Source organism: Enoplosus armatus, chromosome 8, assembly GCF_043641665.1.
Source record: "Enoplosus armatus isolate fEnoArm2 chromosome 8, fEnoArm2.hap1, whole genome shotgun sequence".
NCBI lineage: Eukaryota > Metazoa > Chordata > Actinopteri > Centrarchiformes > Enoplosidae > Enoplosus > Enoplosus armatus.
Window position 1 is genome coordinate 17,432,082 of NC_092187.1, and position 21,086 is coordinate 17,453,167.

Sequence of the window (21,086 nt, forward strand, 5' to 3'; positions counted from 1 at the left end):
TCACGTGGAATCACAGTCTGTGATGATAAACAGACATGCTCTCTTTCTCCCTTTCCATCTCTGTTCAGCCAGCGACTTCAAGGGCACGGATTGCTTCGAGGGGTGTGTTGATCTATATTTAGCTATCCACTATCAACTGTTCATAATACAGATCTCGTGGGGCACAACATTAAAAGGCATATGGCATAGGTTGACCCACTATTCTACAATAAACATCATCACTGCACTATACTTCATTTATTTCTTTAGGACATAATAGCTCCCTGTGTTATTTGTGTAAGCATGGTTCTGTGAGGAATGCATGAGGAACATGTCACGTGGCATGCTTGTTTTAGTTAACTGAGTTTACTGAACGCACTGTTGCTGATTAGTGCATGTTATGCCAAAGCCAATGACACTTTCTATAATGAGTAACAGAGAAGCTAATTATTTACGTCAGGCTTTACTCTTCTGTGGGGGTGTGATGGAAATGGAAAAGACAGAGATTCGCTTTCATCCCTTGACAAATCCATGGAGGTTATGATTAACGCTCACACTGGTTTGGATTCTCCCCGTCTTGCTTTACTGACAGTTTCTCACCTCATCAGCAACTCCAAATTTGGACCTTTCAAGCAGGGATTTTCTATGACAAAATCAGAAGGGGAGTAATTCTAGAATATGTAGAAGAAACTGTCATATTTAACAGTAAGATGCATGCAAGGCGTTTTATGTGCCAAACAGAAGGAGAAAGGAGAAAAGAAGGTGAGAGAAATGCGAGTGAGGGAGGAAGAGATATTAGCTGTTGCCTGGCACAGAGCCACATTGATTCACTGCATTGCATAGAGCCGTTGGGCTATTATTTACACGCAGGCCTGGACAATTTCACATACTCAACACACATACACCCATTTCCAATTTTCCCAGTGTGCCCTGCAGTCAGCCATACTGCAGCACCTGGTAGTTCAGACATGATGAGGCTTGCTATGCCTTCTGAGATAAAGAAGGAAGAGGTGTTCAAAGCCTTGTAGGGGTTCTGACAACACTGCATGCAGCTCATGTTGTCGACACATACAGGGGATGCACTACATGCCAAAGGCAAGCTCTACAGAGAATATAAGAATGCAGAGGTTAGAGAAACATACCCACATGTGAGTTTACGATACACACATTTCCTTGAAAAGAAATGATTTAGCCTCAAGTAGACTGGCTTAACATTATACTCTCATCGTGAGACTTGAAGGGCGTGAACCTCCTGAAAACAGCCACAAAGCTGTGCCAGCTTGTGGATCTCCTGAGTTGCACAGCAAGGCAGAGAAAGAGAGAAAGCCAGAGGGGACGGAGCCATTGGGAGAAAGTAGATGCGTGCACTGAATGCACACACATGTACGCACACACATACACACAAAGATCTCTGCAAACGAGCAGCGTACTAATCAGACTCATGAGGCCTTTTACCCGCCTCACTGAAGAAGTCGTCCATAAAAAATATCAGAATAGCCTAATTGGGCTGCAGGAGCTCAGTGATACAAAATCTCTACAGAAATTCTCCCTGCTTACATCAGGGTGTAATGATTAAGCGCTAGTTAGTGCTTTCATGAGATCTGGCTAGGGAAAACTACATTTCATATTTTATTCCGACTTCACATGGGCCACTAATCAGTCAAGTCAGCATTAGAGATTCTGTGTGAAGTTGGTCTTGGATCAGATCAGACTAATCTACATTCTACATGTCTACAAAGACAGGAGCTCCGAGAGAATTCTTTATTTTAATAAGGTGAAACACCTGTAAAAGGAGGACAACCAAGCTCCACACTGCCATTACACTGTCTGCGTCAGACTGAAGGCTCTATACTGTGGGTGTTCACGGACTGACTCCTGTGTTATTAGAGGGTCAACACGGTCATTATGCCCCTGGCAGTGAGCTAAAGAACCTGGGTCTGAGCACAGTTTATTTAGCCTCCAGTGTACATGACACATAAGATGAAGGCGGCTTTTACATGTCATAGAATAGGTAGCACAATGAGAAAAGTTCATTTTCACACCACTCATGCGTGAAATACAAGCTAAGCCTAAAAACAAACCATGTTCCACTATCAACATTTACAGAAAAAGCAGAATTTGGTGGGGTTAAGTGTTTCCTGAGAAGGTTTGTCTTAACTCGAGTTACTGTTTTTGTTTCTCTCTTCTATGACACAATAAAAAAAATGTTTAAAAGTCTGTTCTGCCTTGTGCAATGTGAGAGAAACCACAAGGTTTTAAAGTCTACTTCTGTCTACTCTACTCTACTTCAGTATTTAAATCTTAGCAGTCAATTAATCACAAGGAAGCATCTGTTTATCCCCGGCTGTTTATTGGTTCTATTGTTCAGCTGCTAAATCTGCCACAGAATGGAGGAAAAAGCCAGTCTCTCCAGGGAGAGCAGAGATTCAATAGGTCTGATATATTGCACCACCATATCGGCGTCTGGACTGGAGTCTGGGTTCTTTATCATCGTTCATATCACCGCACTGTTATACCACCTCCAGCTTTGGACATTCACAACCGCAATCATTTGCAATGCAAAGACTGCCTTATCTGTGCCTGCCTGTAGTCAGGCTGTCGGTTCCCCTTTCTGCCTGACACTCTGTGTCTGGATGAGATCTCCCAGGTCCACGCGCCCGCACCCCAGGGGAACAGCCGTCGTTATGGTTACTATGCCAATTACAGTGACAGAGCGAGAGGCGGTCAGTAGAGGCAGGGCAGGAGGGTGCCACCGACACAGATGGCCATTTCAGAGCTCAGCCTAGCACAGCTTGCTCTCCTCCCTCTTTCTCTGGCAACAGTCCTCACCCATGTCCCATGTCTCTCCAATACGAGATTTGTTTGCACAAAGAGCCTGCCGGTCTGAGGTTGCTTTGAAGTATTTTTGTTTTTGCTCTTTGCTATCTGGCCAAGCCTACATCACAGCAAGCAAGCAGTGAATCGGACTGAGTCTCTATTTAGTATGCATTTCAGCATATTTCCCAAAAGACACTGCTCCCTGCGGAGCCTTTACATATGACCTCCACAGCTGAACAGTCTCTTGTTGTTACTGCCATAAATGACAGAGGAGGGGAGCAGCTGGGGCCACAGCTGGGGCCAGGCACACATAAACACACACACACACACACACACACACACACACACACACACACACATATAAATGCATACATTTGTGAAGTCAGACACCCACACACGCCTACATTTATTTTCCCAAAGTCCAAGGTCAGGTTTGCAGGAAGAAGGGAGAAGTTGAAGTAGACATTGAATCTATTTGTTTGTGTATTTGTTCACAGTTAATTTTCTTATCAAACCTGCCGCCATTGACCCTTACCGATAATCATTTATTAGATTAATGCTGTATATGAGACCTCAGTGCATTTCCCTCCATCATCCTAGACTCATCCATTAGTGCAGAGACATGTCTAATCAATCAGGGTGAAGCATTGACAGGATGGGGGAGGGACTGCAGAAACTTGATTTGCCTTCTTCCTGAGGTTTTCCATCTACTCTGCTTCATATGTTGCCACCTGAATGCAACTATTCATCACTACTGATGTACTCTGTCAAAAACCTCCACGCCCAAACGAGGCTAAAGTTATCTCTCTATCCCTTCTATGTGCTGTCCCTAACTCCCCTCTCCTATCTCTTCATTCACCCTCCCAAACGCAGAAGATGGTCTCTTGGGCAAGTCCTGCCCTTGCTCCCGGCCAGACAGAGACTAATGACCTCCCTTCCCCATTTGCAGTAATTAAATCCTGTATGTGACTGTGTGCACACGTTCTCTCAACCAGGGAGGTTAAATCATGGGTCAGGGTGGAAAGCCTTCCGTATGAGGCCATGTCAGTTTGTAAAGAACGAGGTGGGGGCTCAGTAGCCTCACCACCACTGTGCTCATAATAGTGTAAATAAAGTACTGAAGGTTAAATAGAAACCAGCATCTGAATACAGCAGATACATGATTGTCTTTGGTTTGCACAATACAATTGCACAATACATTCTTTCATTCCATGTTCAAAAAATACTTGGTCAACTCTACAATACATATACCTCTAACAACAGAGCATTCAAGTCAAACAATGAAAACAGATGAAAGATAAGCCAAAACAAAATGCCCTCAAGTCAATGCTGAACAAATACTGGAAACACTGCTCTTTTATGAGATACATATTTATTAAGCTACGTTTGTACAGAAAAAAGATAGCTTGTTATTCTCTACTTAAAGTCCCAGCACTTTAAACCTATTAAGCCAGCTGATAGAGGAACCCCTATTCTTCTCCCATCTAAAAAGGAGTGAGCTGGTTCTCACAGGAAACCCAGGCTTTGGCTGGTACCCTCCCATCCAAAACTTCTCTCCCTTTCTCTGTCTGTTATTCCCATTTCTCAAGGACCCCTGAGAGAATGGCACACATCCAATTAAAACCCCTCCTCTCCTTGCTCCCTCTGAGCCCAAACTCTAATGTTGTTATTGCTGTACAGGCAGCCCCCTGCCTGACTATACAACTCTGTCTTCTTATCTCCCCTCCCTTTTGCCCCTTTTCTATTCCCAGTGCCTCCCTCACTCTCCCCTGTTCAACCACGCCTGAGGGTTTCAAAGCGTGGGCTCCATGAGACTCGGGTACGACACACTGCGACAGGGGGACCCAGACACACTAGCCTATTTACAATAGGAGCCTGGGGAAGGAGGAGGAGAGGAGGATGGTGGCGGGGAGTGTGGAGAGAATGTAGACATACCGCTGTTCTCTGATTGCACCATGGTGTTGAAGTTAAAAGGAGCCCCAGGGCCAAGGGACAACCCTTTGAAAATGGGTTTGCTAATGTTTGAATAGATGGCCTATTAAAACGAGGAGGTGCTTCTCAGAATCTGCCCTGTAGTTTAATTAATTTAGGTGAGATGGGAGGCACTACTCTGCCAGTCAGGAGATAATTGAGATGAGTGGACTACGTAGAATTTCAGAGGAACCAGAGAGGGGTGCGCCAGAATGTACTCATGTAAACAGAGAACGCTATCTGTCGACATCTCATCCCTGATCTCTTCATGTACGGCACCAAACCAGAGAATGCCCCGGGACAAACTGCAGAGAAGAAACTGCACAACAAAACTCCCCTTCAGTTGGAGGATATGGGTGGGGCGAGTCATACCCTTTGGATATGTGTGCATGTGTGTGTGTATATCTAGGGGTGGAGTTGGGGCACACACCATCTGTCCACTTATAGCTACCACAAATTTATTCCTGCTCATATATGCTAATAAGCAAGGAGCGTTGCACCCCAATCTCATATCTTTTGTTTCTCCAGGGATTCCCTTCAGCTCAAGGGGATAAAAATACCCCTAGGGGAAAAACCTCAATATACTCTACGTGTGTCAAAGCCCAAGAAAGTAAAGCGTCCCAAAATATGGGGAATGTGCACTTCTGATTTCAAGAGGTCATTAAAAGGACATCAACATTTGTGTTTCTCTGATTGCTTGCTATGTCCGTTAAGATTAGATGTGGTTTTAGATTGCTGGTGAAAACTCCACCTCTAACCAGTTTAAAAAGTCCCCAAAGCATCTGGGATGTTAACTAATTCTGCTGGTGACTGAGCAAACGTTATTTGGAAAAAAAATACTGATGAACAACTTTCGAAGCACAAAATATTTTAAAAAGTAAATCTAAAGCTAAGTGACTCTTTATGGCTGTTGAATGTCAGTTCATATCTCTGTGGCCTTGGAAATGGCCAGAACACTCTAAGGAAATGCAGAATAATGAGTGTTGATGTTAACACACTGGGGAAGGCAAGCACATCCCTCATTCAAACAAATCTGTATTGTTGAGACTTTCCTTGTTGAACACAGGTGACAGAAGTGACTTGCCAAATTAACCTCATGTGGTCTTTTCCTCTGATCCACTAAAGGATATCCGGACTGATAAAGAGCCATATTTCATACTTCCTGTTTTCTATAAAAAACCAGACTCCTCACAAGTAAACAGGATGCAGAGCTGTCCTGACTTCATTTCAATAGAAGGAAGAAGGAAGATTTGATAGACCAGAGCTTTGCTTAGACTCAGTAAGACTTATAGACAAGATTTATTATCAAAACACAAAGCCATAATCAATTATTCTGGAGAGGCCATTGACGTGTTTTATATGAGGGTGTCATTCTGTGTCGATCTTGTTGCTTAGATTCTGTGGCAGAGAAGATAAGGATGGTTTGTGGGGAATCTGATACAGCCCACGCACTTAATCCTCAGACTGGAATAATGCTCAAGGTTCAAAACAAACTCAGTCCCAAACTTTACTGCTCTACCCACATGCCAAGCTGATTCACCTGCTTATATAAGACACCGGTGTCTCAATACAAATAAATATGGCCTACCTTGAACTGGTTAAGTTGACCTTAACTAAACTGAGTAGCATTTCATAGGCCTAGGGCCATATGTTTCAACAGGAAAATAGAGTATCTATCTCACATATTATGTAACATGGTATCTTGAGTTACCAAAAGCTTATACAGCAAGGTAGTATTACTGTGGAGCAAACTTACCTAACACACAAGCTAGTGTTTTTTGTTTCCCAATACAGACCATGTGCACTAAACACCAAAAATAGGCTATTTGTGTTGATAAAAGTAAAGGCTTGGTTTAGTTATCAGTTGGTGAAATTACAAAATGGGATGCAAGAGACACAGTGAAACTACACAATAAAGACAACCGGACATGTAGGAGAGACGGAATAAGTAGCCTTGTGTTTCACACACATACACACATCTAGCTGAGTCACATGCATGCACACTGGCTTCTTTGTTGACAGATTTATAATAGTTTATGGTCATAATGTGATGTAGGAGAAGGGAAACTGGAGACTGGCCTCTTTCCTGAGTGAGCCATGTTGTATTGCCAGAGGTATACAGCCATTACTATGACCTCATCCTCTGCTTTTAGCTGGACTACTGTCTGATCTGGCGCTAGTCTTCAGTAATTGGATTACGCTAGTAGAATCATGACCCTGCTGGGCTGCCATACCACTGCTCTACATGCATTTTTGACTTCTGTGAATGTTTTAAAGAAATCGTTATACACTAGGGTGTTTAAATATAACTATGTATAATAACTGTAACTGTAGGCTTCACAATATGGGGGATCAAGTACAGTAAATAGTAAATATTTAAATAAAAGAATCCACTTCATTGCTGCTCAACTGTTTTTGAGTTACATTTTATCTACTCAGGAAGCAATAAAAGTCTTACAAGCAAGTTACACCATGGCATCACATCACTGAATAAGGACACTACAGACCATCTGAAACAATTATGGGGAAAAGAGCTTGACATTGAAATAACTGAAGACATGTGGCTGAATGCCTGGGAAACACAGTCGTCCTTCACTAACTCCCGAACCTAGAGAAACTTCATTCGCTTTTGTTTTTTTATCACTCCCAAACAGAAGTCTTAACAAACTGGCACTCAGCTATGCTTCTGGAGGGAATGTGGACAAATCTTGGTTGATCATGCTCATGTTTTCTGGTCTTGTCCCTCTATTCAGACTTTCTGGAAGGAAGTAGCAACAATCATCTCAAAAACCCAAGGTTTAAGTATCAGTACAACATTCACATCCATCTATCTTGGACATATCCCTGACGGAGTACATACAGATGATGCCTACCTCCTAAAGATCTTACTGGCAGCAAGTTTAAAGGCTTCAAAAAACTGTCCCACTCCTGGCCTCTTTGTCAATATTGTTAAACATCTACATTTCCTAGAACAGATGACCCACTCCATATTACTCCAAAAAGAATTGGGTGTTTAACCAAAAACATTCCAAGCAGCCCAAACAATTCACCCACTGAGATGTGGAACACTCAAACAGCCCTCCACTAATGCTCCAGAGTAAATGCCCTCTGCTTGAACTGTGGACGGGTGCTGATGGTATTTTGTTGTTAAAGACAAAAGCTCTTAAAATCATTATGGATTAACAGTGGGCCATTTTACCTAAAACAGGGCGGAATTATTCTTTCATTACGTTGCAGAACCATATGGTCGTCCTTCTGTGACACAGAAGGCTACATTAGTCTATGTGAGTGGGTATTGTGGAGAGACCAGCCTGTCTGGACAACTTTTTTCTTGCAATTTTACAGTAGAAATTTCTTTGCAAAATTATTGTGTGGGTCGGTTTTACAGTAATTTGCACATCCTTATTGAGGCTGAGATTCACATAGCAGAGTGCCAGGCCTGACAGGACTCAGAGAACAGACTGCTAGGCTTGGCAGCCCCTGGAGTAGGCTACTGGGCCAGGACATGGAGAACAGGGCAGTTTCCCAAGAGCAGCTGACAGCCTCTGTGCAGCCTTACCCCAAAATGCACCTACCTGTCCCCGGCTGCTGAGTGTGACTAGGCCTGGCAGACTCCCAGACCTCCGTAAGCCCTGTGCATAGCGGCTGGGATTCATCCTCTTAGGCCCAGAGGGTAGGGGATTTGGGACTTTATTTAGTGTCATTTAGAAAAGATTACCCCTTAACTGTAGACTTGCCGTCCAGCAAAAGACATGGATAAAAGGGCCGGATCAGAAAACCCCAAACAATGCTGAAAGGTTTAGCATATGCTAGGTCACGGATAGAGTCAAAAATATTACTGACCACGGACTGAAAGCCCAGTGAAATAAGACAGTGATTGAGGATGATGTCTTGAGCTATTAGGAAGGGCTGCGAGTTTGTGATAAGCTACAAGAGTGGCTGAAGTAAGTGAGAAAAAAGAAAAAAGAAAGCTTATGGGGGTGAGAGATGAGCAGCTGTTGATGAAACATAGCTTGGTGTGGCAATCCGATAATATTAGACTGACTTTATGACTCTTCATATAAGGGACCAGATGGGTTTTGTGTCCTCCTCGTATTTTCTACTGACGTCCAATCAGCATCCAACCCATTTAACACTACAGAAAGGGCTTAGAGTCACACCAGATATCTTTGTTTAAGGACATTGGGATATATCCTTTAGTGATCTGCCATTTCAAAAGGAACAAAAGTGACCAATCCTTTCAAATGTTACCACAATGGGACGCCTCTCTCAACCTCCCCTTTGTCATACACTGTGTTCTGCGCATTTAACCCTCTCTTCGTCTGTGACACCCAAGACCCGTTAACCCCAGTTGGCTCAAACACACAAAGGGCCAGCGAGCCGAGCACAGAGAACCCAGGTTTTACTGAGCTTAACAATATTTAGGGTTCTGATTGTCTGGTTGAATTCCACAACGCAGTACACAGCTGCCACTACATCGATAGGAGAGTTGCAGGGTAGGAACAGGGTCTCTGTGTGACCAAATGACTTCAGTGTGGTCTCTGACACTCGCTGCAGTGCAACAAGGACCCAAGGAGCTCTGGACCTTTGTTGAAGTGCCATTGTCTAACTGTCTGACAAAGACAGAACCAGTATACCAGCAGCAAATAATATTAAAAGTGAGGACTGTGGGATGCTCTATGGGTCTGTTGTCTTTGGATAGAAGATGACGTCTTTGTGGCCACTGTGTCCTATCTCATTGCATTCACACAGACTTACAGCAGGCCAAGGGGCTAAACATCAAGCCCACTGCAGATACCAAAGCCTCTATATGCAGGAGCCGACACATCCGTCAGAACTGCATTAACAGTTGGAGGTGTGGCACATGATGTCGACTGTGAATGGCTTACCTTAAGAATATCAACAACAGCTAAGGGAACACCACCTCATGCTCTTTCACTGCTAGAGTGTAGTATAATGCCATTAGCTACTTTGCCTTGTGACTGAGACTGTACTCTGCAATCTGCATGATAACTGGGTAAAAGTCCACACAGCGTTATCATATTGTTTAGTTTAGCATGCAAGGGTGCCTTTATCAGAGCTCAGTTTGAAGAGTGGGCAGCTTATTATGTACAAATCAGCCGTTGACTTATATATAGTACACTGTGTGTCAAAATTTCCTTGAGGAAAAGTTGCATACTCACAAAGCAATGCATGATCAGGCAAGTGAACATGTAAAGTCTTAGCAGTGTTACAGTCCAGATCTCCAGGAGGTAGCAGAGGGGAAGTGGGCCACGTGACTCACATTCACTATAATGTACCAGCAGATGGATCCCTCTGTCAGACAAGTTCACTGCAAACTACAAGAAAATGGTGACTATTGCTTAAAATAGTCAATGTACTGCTTCAACCTCTTTTCAGTGAAGCCAAAGAGGGAGAACATGGATAAGGATAAGGGGCCATCATACCAGATGCAGGAGCATGCCAATGATAGACCATAAGAAATGTTATACATACAAATAAGATACATCAGAAAACAGAGAGGGACATCCTATGAATATCATTAACCAATACATTGGTTGCTCCTAGACAATTATCGTGTGTATGTGTACTATTCTAGCTGGCTGTGAGACAATCCCTCTGCAGTCACCCACAAACTCACTCAAAAGCAACACCTGCTGAGGAAGCAGCACGGCTGCTCAAATTAAGGCACAGAGCTGTGCCGTTACTAAGCAACAGCAGTGCACAGAATTCCTCCATCTTCCTCAAGAGTAGCGTGTATGTGGGGGTGTGCTTGAGTGTGAATATTAGTGGCCTGTCCAAGGGTAGGTGAGAAGGTGAGGATTGGCTAAATGTTAGTGGAAGTTTGCTCACCGTCATGATGATTTGCGATTGGCTGTTGACGTCCAGCGTTAGACAAAAGAGTGGTATCTGGGCATTTGAATCACTACGATTAGACATAAATCTGAGCCATTTTCTTTTAGGCTGTGTTTGTGCATACCAGCAAGTGAGAGAATGGGTTTAGGGTCAGTGGAGAGGATACAGTGTTCAGCTCCTCAAATCTCCCAGACATTCTCAAAAAGAGAATGGACAAACATTGTCGCCAGTCTATCAGTGTAAATGGTAGTCGTGTACCAAAGAGAACATGGCATTTATACTTGACCAAAGAAATAACTGTCTTATGTGCTTTTGTAACAGCTGCAGACAAAGCCACACTTGACAGTTTGACCTATCTACTTCAAAACGTCCCACAAATCAGAGCAACAAAAGACAACTGTGAGTCTGATTAATATGACATTTGTCTTTTCACAATGATATCTTGAATTATAAGTTTGGATTTTGAGCGGAAACCAACCACTGAGATAAGCTTTAATTTTAGCCCCTACTGTGACAGTAGCTTATCTTGTGTTTGCTCCCCACTACCTACTGTTTTTCTACAGACAATAAAGAGGAAGTGGAGAGGGATATCAGAAGAATGTGTTTGTATTTCTCTTGTGATAGCATCACTTCTGCCCTTCATACAGAGGCTGGGTCGGGGGGGGGGGGGGGGGGGGATAAAAGAGGGATAAAAGATAAAGACATAGCTATGGCCTTTCAAAGCTTAACATCTGACCAGTGATCTACAACCAGTATGACCCAACCCTGAGGCAAAAGAAAGAACCTCTGCTGCAACTTTGTGCAAACAATTGAGTTTATTGCCCACACAGATGGATGTTTGTGTTCCATTATGACACAGAAAGAAAGATCAGACACAATCCAAGAGTCCAACCAGATTCACAATGAGAACCTCTTTTTTAAACAAGACTTCAACTGGTATATTTTGAAAAACCAAGAAAAATCTCCACTGATGCCACCACTCCTTTTTATCCACTTCAGTTTGCTGCCATGGTTACTCTTTTAGACCGTTTCCAGTCTGTTTCTTCTATTCAGAGCTTTTTATACTGTCATTCCTCTGTGGCAGAGCTAGGCCTTCTTGCCAAAGACATGCATGGGAAACTGAGCAGGAGTTGCTGAGACAGCCCTGAGACCTCCTCCTTTCAGCAATAACAACAACACGAGAGGGGCACTGGAAGACTGACAGAGAAGAGGGAGAAGCAGAGAGCTGAAAACCTCTCTGCATGTTGTGTCTCTCTACTGAAACACACAAAAACACAAGGGAGAGATGAGCAAGTTTCTGGCAAGGAAATAAGGGGTTTACCAATGAAGTCAGCTTTCTCAGCTATAGGTTGTCTGGCCTAGTGGGAGGACACAGGAAGAATTCATATCTGAAAAGGAGGATGTGAGCAACCATGACCAAGCCTGTGTCAAAGCGGGAATCTGTTTTTTTTCCATGACTACTTGTGGCCACAAAAAAAATCCAGAGGCTGCAGCCGTTGGCGGGCCTGTCTGCCTTACGTCACTCTAAAGCCATCCTTCTCTCCTTCTAAATCACAAGACAAACATGACAAACTGCTGCCCTGGTGAAGAAAATTGGACAACAGTAGGGAATAAGTCCGGCCACTGTTCAGAAAAAACAGACACATCCTTTATCTGACTCTCTAGCCCAGCTTGAACCGTCACTCAACATTCTTTCCATTCCCAAAGGGTCGTTACTCGCTTGGTTTCCACTGCAAGTTGTTCATCCCTCTCTCTTCTGAGCGGGAAAGGTTCAAAATTCAAACCACCCCTTTCAACTAAACTGGTAATTCTCGTTCGCAGAGGAGGGCCCATCTCAGCTGAGAGACACTTTGACAAGATATCCAATGCCCATCAAACATCTAAAAGGTGTTGGTTTTGAATGTGATCTCAACATATACATGTCATTTTGTTATGTCCTCTATCAAATATGTACAGCAAAGTATTGTAGATCAGCTAAGCCTGTAATAATAGTCATATCTGTACAGTCTGCAGGTCTACTCAAAATTAAGATATTGGAGTGGGGGTGGAAACACACTAGGCCTAGACTAGCTGTGAGTCAGACAGGAATGTCTTAAAGAATGAGCCATAAGAGCTGTATAAATAAATAAAGGTGGCAGTGCAATGGGGGACACCGAGAGTGAAGAGGGGGTGGGGTGTGGAGCAGCCTACAGAGGAAGCATCCCCTCCTCATCTTGCAGTGTTGACCTTGTAGGATGACAGGCAGATAGCTGTTTTGTGGCTGATGCCTGCCCAAATGTCACAGCAAACCAAGTCCTTATATTGGACATTGTAGTGAGGACACATATACCGTAAATAAATTACAAGGTCAATGGCAACTCATTTTTCAGTGTAACAAATGGGAACACGCCCCAAAATAAATGTTAGGTTCATGGTTTTATGGTTGTTGCATGAGGCCTATACTTACTAGATGATATTATTATTTATCAGGCATATTGTGGGATTTTATAACACAGCCTACCTCTTTCAGCTGGTCGAGCTCCTGTCTGACGGCCTCGTACTCGATCTCCAGGTCATCGTACTGCTGTTTGAGCTGCTGCTTCTCCTCCAGCACCACCAGTCCGTACTCCGCCGCCTGGATCTTCTCGTTCGTGGTCTCACTCAGCTCCCGGGAGAGACGCTCGATCTCTGCCCGCATCCACTCCGGCCTGGCCTCCAGCAGCATCACAGCGTCGGGGTAGCCCTGCTCTTCCACGGACATGGTCGGTACCGGTGACGATCAACCAACGCACGCCAGTTGATCTGCGACAACGGGGATGATGGGGCGTCTTCAAGAGGTGTAACCTTGAAGAAGAAGCGGCTGCTCAAATTCGTCTGTATTTAAATTGCATGATTGTTACGCTTGCGTTTCTCGTTGCCGGTCTTGTTTCTTTGGTCATGTAGATGACTCTGTTCAATGATCTCCGACGGGGGAGCTCGTCGTTATCTCTTAAAATTGCTCCATCGTTGAGATCCTGCGTTTCCTTCACCTCTCCCCCGGCTTGTCGGAGCAATATCACCGGAGCGGGAGTACCAACAGCCTTGACTAGAAAAGGAATTTACAACTTCTGGTTTTTACTTTCAAAATAAAACTCTTGTCGACGAAAATAGGCTTCAGGCCGTGTGTGGCTGTAGGTTTATTTTACTTTGTTTTCACACTGAATTGGGAATAAAAATACCTTTAAAGGGGTACATGTAGTGTGAAAAAAAGCATTGATCATTTCCTAAAATATCAGCGTTCTTGATGTTATTTTGAAGGCAAAACTTTCAACTTCCGGTATGTTCATGCTGTCAGCACCGGCTTGTTTGAAACAGCTGAACCGTCCGTTTGCTGAAATGCGATGCACCTACGCAACCAGCTGGGACGGCTCCTACAGGGCAGCAGTGGTTGTCGGGAAATGCAGTACTTGTTGTACGTGAAGCCAACGAAAGCGGTTTGCCGACACCAGGAACTGAACTCATTTCCCATTAGGCTTTGTTTATTTGCTTATGTGGAGCACGGAAATCTCTGCCAGAGCCGTTTGTTGCCATAGAAGTAGAACGAACAGACAGGCCAACGGCTGCTCTGTAGCAGTTGCCACACATATATCTGCTGCCATCTGTCGGAAAAGTTAATGAATTAATATTTTCAGGTAAATGCACTCCATATTCACATGTCTGCCACTGGTGTTCACACATTTTGTCACTGGAGCCACACATAAAGGTCTCATTTCAAGTCAAGCCAAATTAGCTTGCTAAGCTAGCTACGTCACTCTGATATTTTTAAAACGTTATTTATGAAGGGCTCAGAGATTACACTGGTTCCTACACCTCCCTATTTCCATTAACTCAATTTCTATTATTTTACATTTTTAGAAGTAAATATTCAGATTTATAGTCGTTTTTGTTCTTACATTTATGCTTTTTCGAAGGTAGACAATTTGACATGTCTTTGCACGGGTGAAATTATTAACATTAATTATGGCTGCATTCTATTTTGGTGTGCAGGTTTCAGGGCCCTGTTATTGTGCATGCTGGTTCATTGGCTTTCCTTATAGGGACACTTAAATGGAACAAAGCCATCATTGGTGTTATCATTTACACTTGTAATTTTCTTGCTTTTTCTGCTATGACAAGTCAAAATGTCAATTTTACAATTTTGATGTACTTGTACTTTACTTAAAACTCGTACTAGTACTTTAAAATGGAAATTCTTGTGTATTTCCATCTTATGTTGCTTTATACTTCAACTACACTACATCTCAGATGGAAACATTATACAACTAGAGTCATTGGTTACTTTGCAGATTAAAATCTCATACAAATTCCATGATGAATGTATAAAATATGATGCATTGTTAAATATTAAACTATCTACCAGTATATAAAGTAGATTAGCTCCACCTCGACCAGCTAAATCATTAAAATGCTACTAACACATTAATGCACATATTAACAATCCAGTAAGATATGTAATAAAAAAAACTCACAGGGGCCATTTCTCTGCAAAACAAGTACTTTTACTTTTGATACTTTAAGTACACTTTGCTGATAATACTTACTCAATAAACATTTTAAATGCAAGACATTTACTTGTAATGTAATGAGTATTTTAAAGTAAACGAATGACCTCACTTATCATTAAAGTGTGGTATTGCTACTTTTACTTAAATTGAGGATTTGAATACTTCTTACTGCGTAGTGAGATTTAGGAATATGGACCTACGGCTTAAAGGAAACTATTGTGTCACAGATAAGAGTGTACTCACCTGACAGTTGAAATCACATGCCTGTTTGAAGGAATCACAAGACATGTTTCATACAAGGATACTTGTTTTGTCCCTTGTGACTGTGAACATCGATTTAATTTGGTTGGAACAGTGTCTTTCTTTGATTTTTGTCTGCCTACTGTGATCACACTTAACTCTGCAAACTGTCATGAAATCTGCCAAACAAAAACTGTGAACTGTCTGGGTTGCTTTACATTTGCAACCTATAATTTACAGGTGGAAAACACAACAACATTTCACAAAATGGAGAAGGACAAAGTATCCTTCCCATTATTAATTCTTAACACTATCAAAACCAGCTCAGTGGAGTGGAGTTGGGTGTTAACATGTTGTGAATTGTGTTTTCTTTATTTGTTTTGTGAAATGTTGGTGTGTTTTCTGTTGTCTTAGTTTGTTTTCTTGTTTTGTGCTTTACTCTTGTTCAGAATCATAAGGCAGCATCCTATGGTTGGCTCTTGGCTCTGCACTTCACTGCATTTGTCACAGTAAAACTGGAGAGATATGCCTGAAAATCACAGTCATGCCTATGATTTACTCTGGGCCTTTTCTCACCCTATATACAGTACATGTCAGGCATTTAGCTTAGTAGTTTTGTATATATATTACTGACAGCAACATTTTAGGATTGCATTGGGATTATTGGCTTTGAAGTCTTTCCAAATGCTGTACATCATAGACTGATCTCTCCTCAGTAACCTAAACGTAACCAGCTTTACCCAGGTGCGAGGTAAGCCAATCAGATTTTATCTACTTGCTATGTCATTAAGATCCCACTATTTGTAGCAGTGGGGTAGGGGAGTTGAAGTGTGTTGATTTCAGAAATTCTCTGATCTCTCTCATGACAAAAATCCCAAATCTATCCGTAGTTATTCACAACAATTAACATGCATATCATTAATCAAACACGTTAGACAAGTTGAGAATCTGGTCAGGTGAGCGGTTGGACAGATGTTTACAAATGACAACAGAATATATTGTAGGTCATTGTATATCATAACAGTCCAGCAGAAGGTAATAGTGATGTGGCTACAGTATGAGTTTTTGTTGAGGAGTGGGTGCTCTATTTTATACCAGCACAGTAATAAGATTAGTAGTCTAATCCAGGAGGAGTCAGGAATAGCCCTGCTCTCCCCCCAGAGCCACAGACTGGAGGAACCTGTGCATGGAGGTAATTGCAAAGGACACAATCTCTGCTACTTTTCAACACATTCTTGAGGTAAACATATTCCGGTACTCGATCTGTCATTCTCGTGAGATCGATGGCTTTCCACATAGGAGCGCACAGGGTCCTGTGGGTACTTGTGTTGCCCCACCTCGCCACACAGGGATAATCTGAGTCGAATCAAATCAAGTGAGGCCACAGGATTGACTTTCCACAGAGCTGGAGAGGGAGAGACAACGTCAGAGCTGAGGAGGTTGATGTCAGAAATGTTGGCAACTGTAGCTGTGAACCATTTGTTTCCCGAGATGATGGATACAAGCATCTCGTCTCACTTACTACAGGTAAATCATTTTTAAAAATTAATTAATTTTTAATTAAATAAACTGATTTGATTTGATTTTGTCGTATTTATTGTTAGATTGATTGCATTTCTTTCCTTGTTTGCTAATTCAAAGTTATTTGTTGTTACCAGTCTTGTAGAGTGGTAATTCATTTTGTACTGTGATGAGCTAATGAGGTAAAACTACCAGTTACGAATAGCAGCTTGCCAATCCTTTAAAATGGATTATGTCAGCTTTACATTTGACTGAATATGATTTACGATGTTTGTCTTTGATCAAAATGTGTATTTGTAAGTGATTCTCTCTAACTTGTCCTGTCATGTGTAAAAGATATTGATCTCTCAGTCTCAAACTGAACCTTTTCCGGTTTATTTATGGGATGCCTTATCCAGATTCTGTTGGGAAACTGGTTATAGTACTGTATTTCAGGTGTAAGGTAAGACCTACTGCTCCAATTGTTTACAGAATGCATATGATTAAGTGTGTAATATAGTGTAACAAGGTAGATATATGTATGTGCAGGCTCTACTATGACTGTGGATGTGATGACTGTTCGTATGGCAGAGACAAGAGGTGGATCTCTGATGGAATACAGTAAGTAAGGATGGTAGTTGGTCATCAATAAAATGTATCTGTCAATGACCAAAGGTCAATTAGGTGGGCAGCTACAACCATTTTCATTTAACCAAAATGCTACATTAAAATGCATTCCAAATGTGCCAGAAGAGTGGCTATTTTTACTGTAATGCTCTGATGACAGATTTGCAATGCCAGACAAGGATTAGACACCTCTAAGTGAGCCCTCACCTCTGATCTTAATTATTTGCAGTAGGTGTAACAGAATGACCTACATTTGGTGGAGTCTCTGTACTGCACTATAGTTTCTAAGGATATGAAAACTTCTCATGGGATTTTAATAGTATTTTACTGGTTTACTCTGCTGAGAAAACACTAATCTAATATTTATTAGATTTTACATAATTTACATTTTGAGAGCAAATTAAATACAATAAACATGCCAATTATATCACTTAAATGTTAGATTAACGACTTTTGGTGTAATATCAGATTTTTCTTCTTTTCTTTCAGTCAGAGCCCCGAGGGCAAAGTACACAATAGTAGGAGAAGCTATACGCTATGTCATCCCTGGACATATGCAATGCTCAATAGGCTGTGGAGGTCAAGCCTGCAAGTATGACAACCCAAGTTACTGGAGTGATGACCAACAGGCCATAAAAGGCCTCTACTCATCCTGGTACACATTCTTGTTCTACCTTAGTAATTGCGATAGTACAACTAAACACTACACGTTTCCAAATGATCTATGTCAATCAATTGTTTTTAAATTTTCTCTTAAACCATGTTAGTTGGACTGAGAAGGGTGTGGATTACTATGTAATATACACCCCTTTAACCTTTTTTTAAATTTTTTTCTTTTAGGGTTACTGATCATCTTCTTGCTATGTCCAGACCCTCAACAGAAATCATTGAGAAGTATAACATCATTGATCAGTTCAGAAGGTATACACAACTTTGTTTTAAGGTCTTTCAGCAGCTTCCTGACTAACAACACACAGCATCTGAGGAGATGAAAGTAATGAAGTGCTCATGTCTCTGTGCGTGTGTGTTTGTGTCAAGGAATGGTATTAAAACAGTGATCAACCTACAGATACCTGGTGAACATGCCAGCTGCGGAAACCCTCTGGAGCCAGAGAGCGGCTTCTCATACCGCCCAGAGGTCTTCATGGAAAACAACAGTAAGCTTTATACAATAATTAGTGATGAATCTGTATTGTTGCTCAGGTTTAACTGAAAACATCTTATCATTTCAGTTTATTTCTACAATTTTGGCTGGAGTGACTATGGAGTGGCCAACCTCACCACTGTGCTGGACATGGTGAAGGTCATGGCCTTCGCACTGCAGGAGGGAAAGATAGCAGTCCACTGTCACGCTGGACTCGGCAGAACAGGTAGATTTGTAAGGAATGTTGTATAAAGTGTTTTGACTTTTCGGGAGTGATACACAATGAAGGCTTTCCCCTTTCTTTCCTCCAGGTGTGCTGTTAGCAAGTTTCTTGGCCTTCACTACCAGGATGACTGCTAACCAGGCTATTTCATACGTACGTGCTAAACGCCCGAATTCTATCCAGACCCGAGGTCAGCTGCGTTGTGTCAGACAGTTTGTCCAGTTCCTTGCCCCTTTGAGGAGTGTATTTTCCTGTGCTGAGCCTCGATTTAACCCAGTCACCCTGTCCCAGTATCTGAACCGCCAGAGACACATACTGCATGGCTATGAGAGAAAGGAGCTGAGGCACCTGCCAAAGATTGTCCAGCTAGTGTCTCGGCTGCTGTTGGACATTGCAGAGAATCGACAGGTGATTGAGGAAGATATTCTGGAGGCCCCTGATATTCAGGACATAGAGATGACTCTTAGCATCATTGAGAAGATGGGCCCTGAGGTATTTGCAAAGGAGCCCCGCTTACCAGGTACCCTCACCTTACCCAGACATTTCAACGAGCCAACCATCTTCTACCATCGCAAAAGTCTGAGCTACAGTGAGTCCGACCTGAGACGACTAGGCTCACAGCTCAACCTTCTTACACAACCTCTCGGCTCCTTGTCACAGAGTAATGCTGAAATGTCCATTCCACCACCCGTGGCCGCTGCACCCACTGCAACCCACTGTCAACGTTGGAATAGCAACACGTCTGACATCTCACAGAGCTCAACAGGCTCACTCTGGCAAATCAAAAATGTAGAAAACCAAAAAGATAGATCCCTTCTGCTGAAGAAAGTGAAGCGGAAAATCATCCTACGTAGTGAGTCTGTGGGACACAATGAATCTACCAAAAAGGGGAGCATGTTGTCCAGGTGGAAGGCAGAGCAGAGGGAAGAGTTAGCAATGAATGGGATGAAGTCTCAAGGTAGAGAAGAGGAGCTCTCAGAGAAGTCAGAGGTGCCCTTCATCACCCTGCAGTCAGAGTTGTCTCTGGATGCCAGGAGGTTGTTAGTGGCACATGCTCTAGCAGTGGACCTTTTTCTTGATGGGGAAGAAGAGCACAAGACCAAAGTCTTGGCCTGGCAGGTAACTGACCCATACCAGTGCTGTGGAAGTATTGCATATAGAAATGCATCAAAAATTATGTAAACGCTTGAATTTGTCCATCACAAGGGCTGATGTTATGCTAAAATGCCAGTTACATCAGCTGTTAGCTGTTCATAAGAGACTACAATTCACAGTTACAACAAAGGCATCATTGCATGCACCCTAGTCTAGAATAATTTCAAAGATAATATAATGCCATACAAATCCTACACATAGGTGCCCTACCAGAACATGTCTGAATAAGTAGCCTCAGTCACATACAGGCGGACAGGGTCTAACATTGTCTGAATGTGTGCAGGCAGAACTGAACTTAGGAGGTGGCTGGGAAAGGTTGTGTATGGAGCGGGATCCCTTTATCCTCACTGGACTCATGTGGGCATGGCTGGAGCAGCTTAAAGAGCCAGTCATCTCCATCCAGGAAGCCAAAGACCTGAATCCCGACAACACTGATGCTCAAACGGTCCTCAACACACTTAACCAGGTACGTACATACTCCCTGATTCACATTTTAAACAACAGCAAAACTACCATGAATTGGACAATTAAGTTTACGGATATATACTGTATATACTTTTAGTTAAACCCTCCTTGTCATCTTTTCCCAGGCCCCTAAAGAGACATTAAAGTGCATACTAGATTGTATGGCTCATATGCTGACGGTACAAGAAGACGTTGAAAACGCATTCCTGAATCGTACTATCAAGGCCTTCACCTGGGTAAGAAAACCAATACAATCATTCATATCCTTCTCGTCATTGGCTTAGTTTCAAAAACTTGAGAATCTTGTTTGGCTTTGAACAGATGGACAATAACTCAGAGGACGGAAGCAAAGTGTACGAGTCCATGACAACAGTCCTACGGTGTGTCCTTGAGGACATGAGATGCATGGCCATCGAAGCAGATCAAGCTCCTACGTCTCCCTTTGCTTTAACATAGGTACTACCAGTCATGTTTATGTGGTGCACTGCCTGTACCTCCATGTGGCATGAAAGAGAAAAGAATGCTTTTGTGCCTTGTGACAACATTATTTAACATGTAATGTGTGCTAAATATATACATTTATGGT

The 21,086-nt window shown here is 42.5% G+C and overlaps 2 protein-coding genes across 6 annotated transcripts in view; one reads left to right on the plus strand and one right to left on the minus strand.

The window, feature by feature from the left end:
• LOC139288635 (protein bicaudal D homolog 2) overlaps positions 1 to 13,621 on the minus strand; it is a 39,874-nt gene extending 26,253 nt beyond the window's left edge. For all 5 annotated transcript variants that reach the window (XM_070909983.1, XM_070909980.1, XM_070909981.1 and 2 more), the window contains exon 1: positions 13,124 to 13,621. In XM_070909983.1, the coding sequence (XP_070766084.1) occupies positions 13,124 to 13,363 (240 nt within the window). In that variant the 5' untranslated portion in view covers positions 13,364 to 13,621. The remainder of the gene's footprint in view (positions 1 to 13,123) is intronic.
• A 3,849-nt stretch (positions 13,622 to 17,470) lies between these two features.
• Positions 17,471 to 20,956, plus strand: ptpdc1b (protein tyrosine phosphatase domain containing 1b). Its single transcript, XM_070909851.1, has 10 exons — positions 17,471 to 17,507; positions 18,003 to 18,168; positions 18,354 to 18,434; positions 18,552 to 18,670; positions 18,746 to 18,883; positions 18,969 to 19,533; positions 19,639 to 19,999; positions 20,319 to 20,501; positions 20,626 to 20,736; positions 20,822 to 20,956. The coding sequence occupies exons 1-10, from the start codon at positions 17,471 to 17,473 to the stop codon at positions 20,954 to 20,956; spliced, it is 1,896 nt and encodes a 631-aa protein (XP_070765952.1).
• The last annotated feature ends 130 nt before the right edge of the window (positions 20,957 to 21,086 follow it).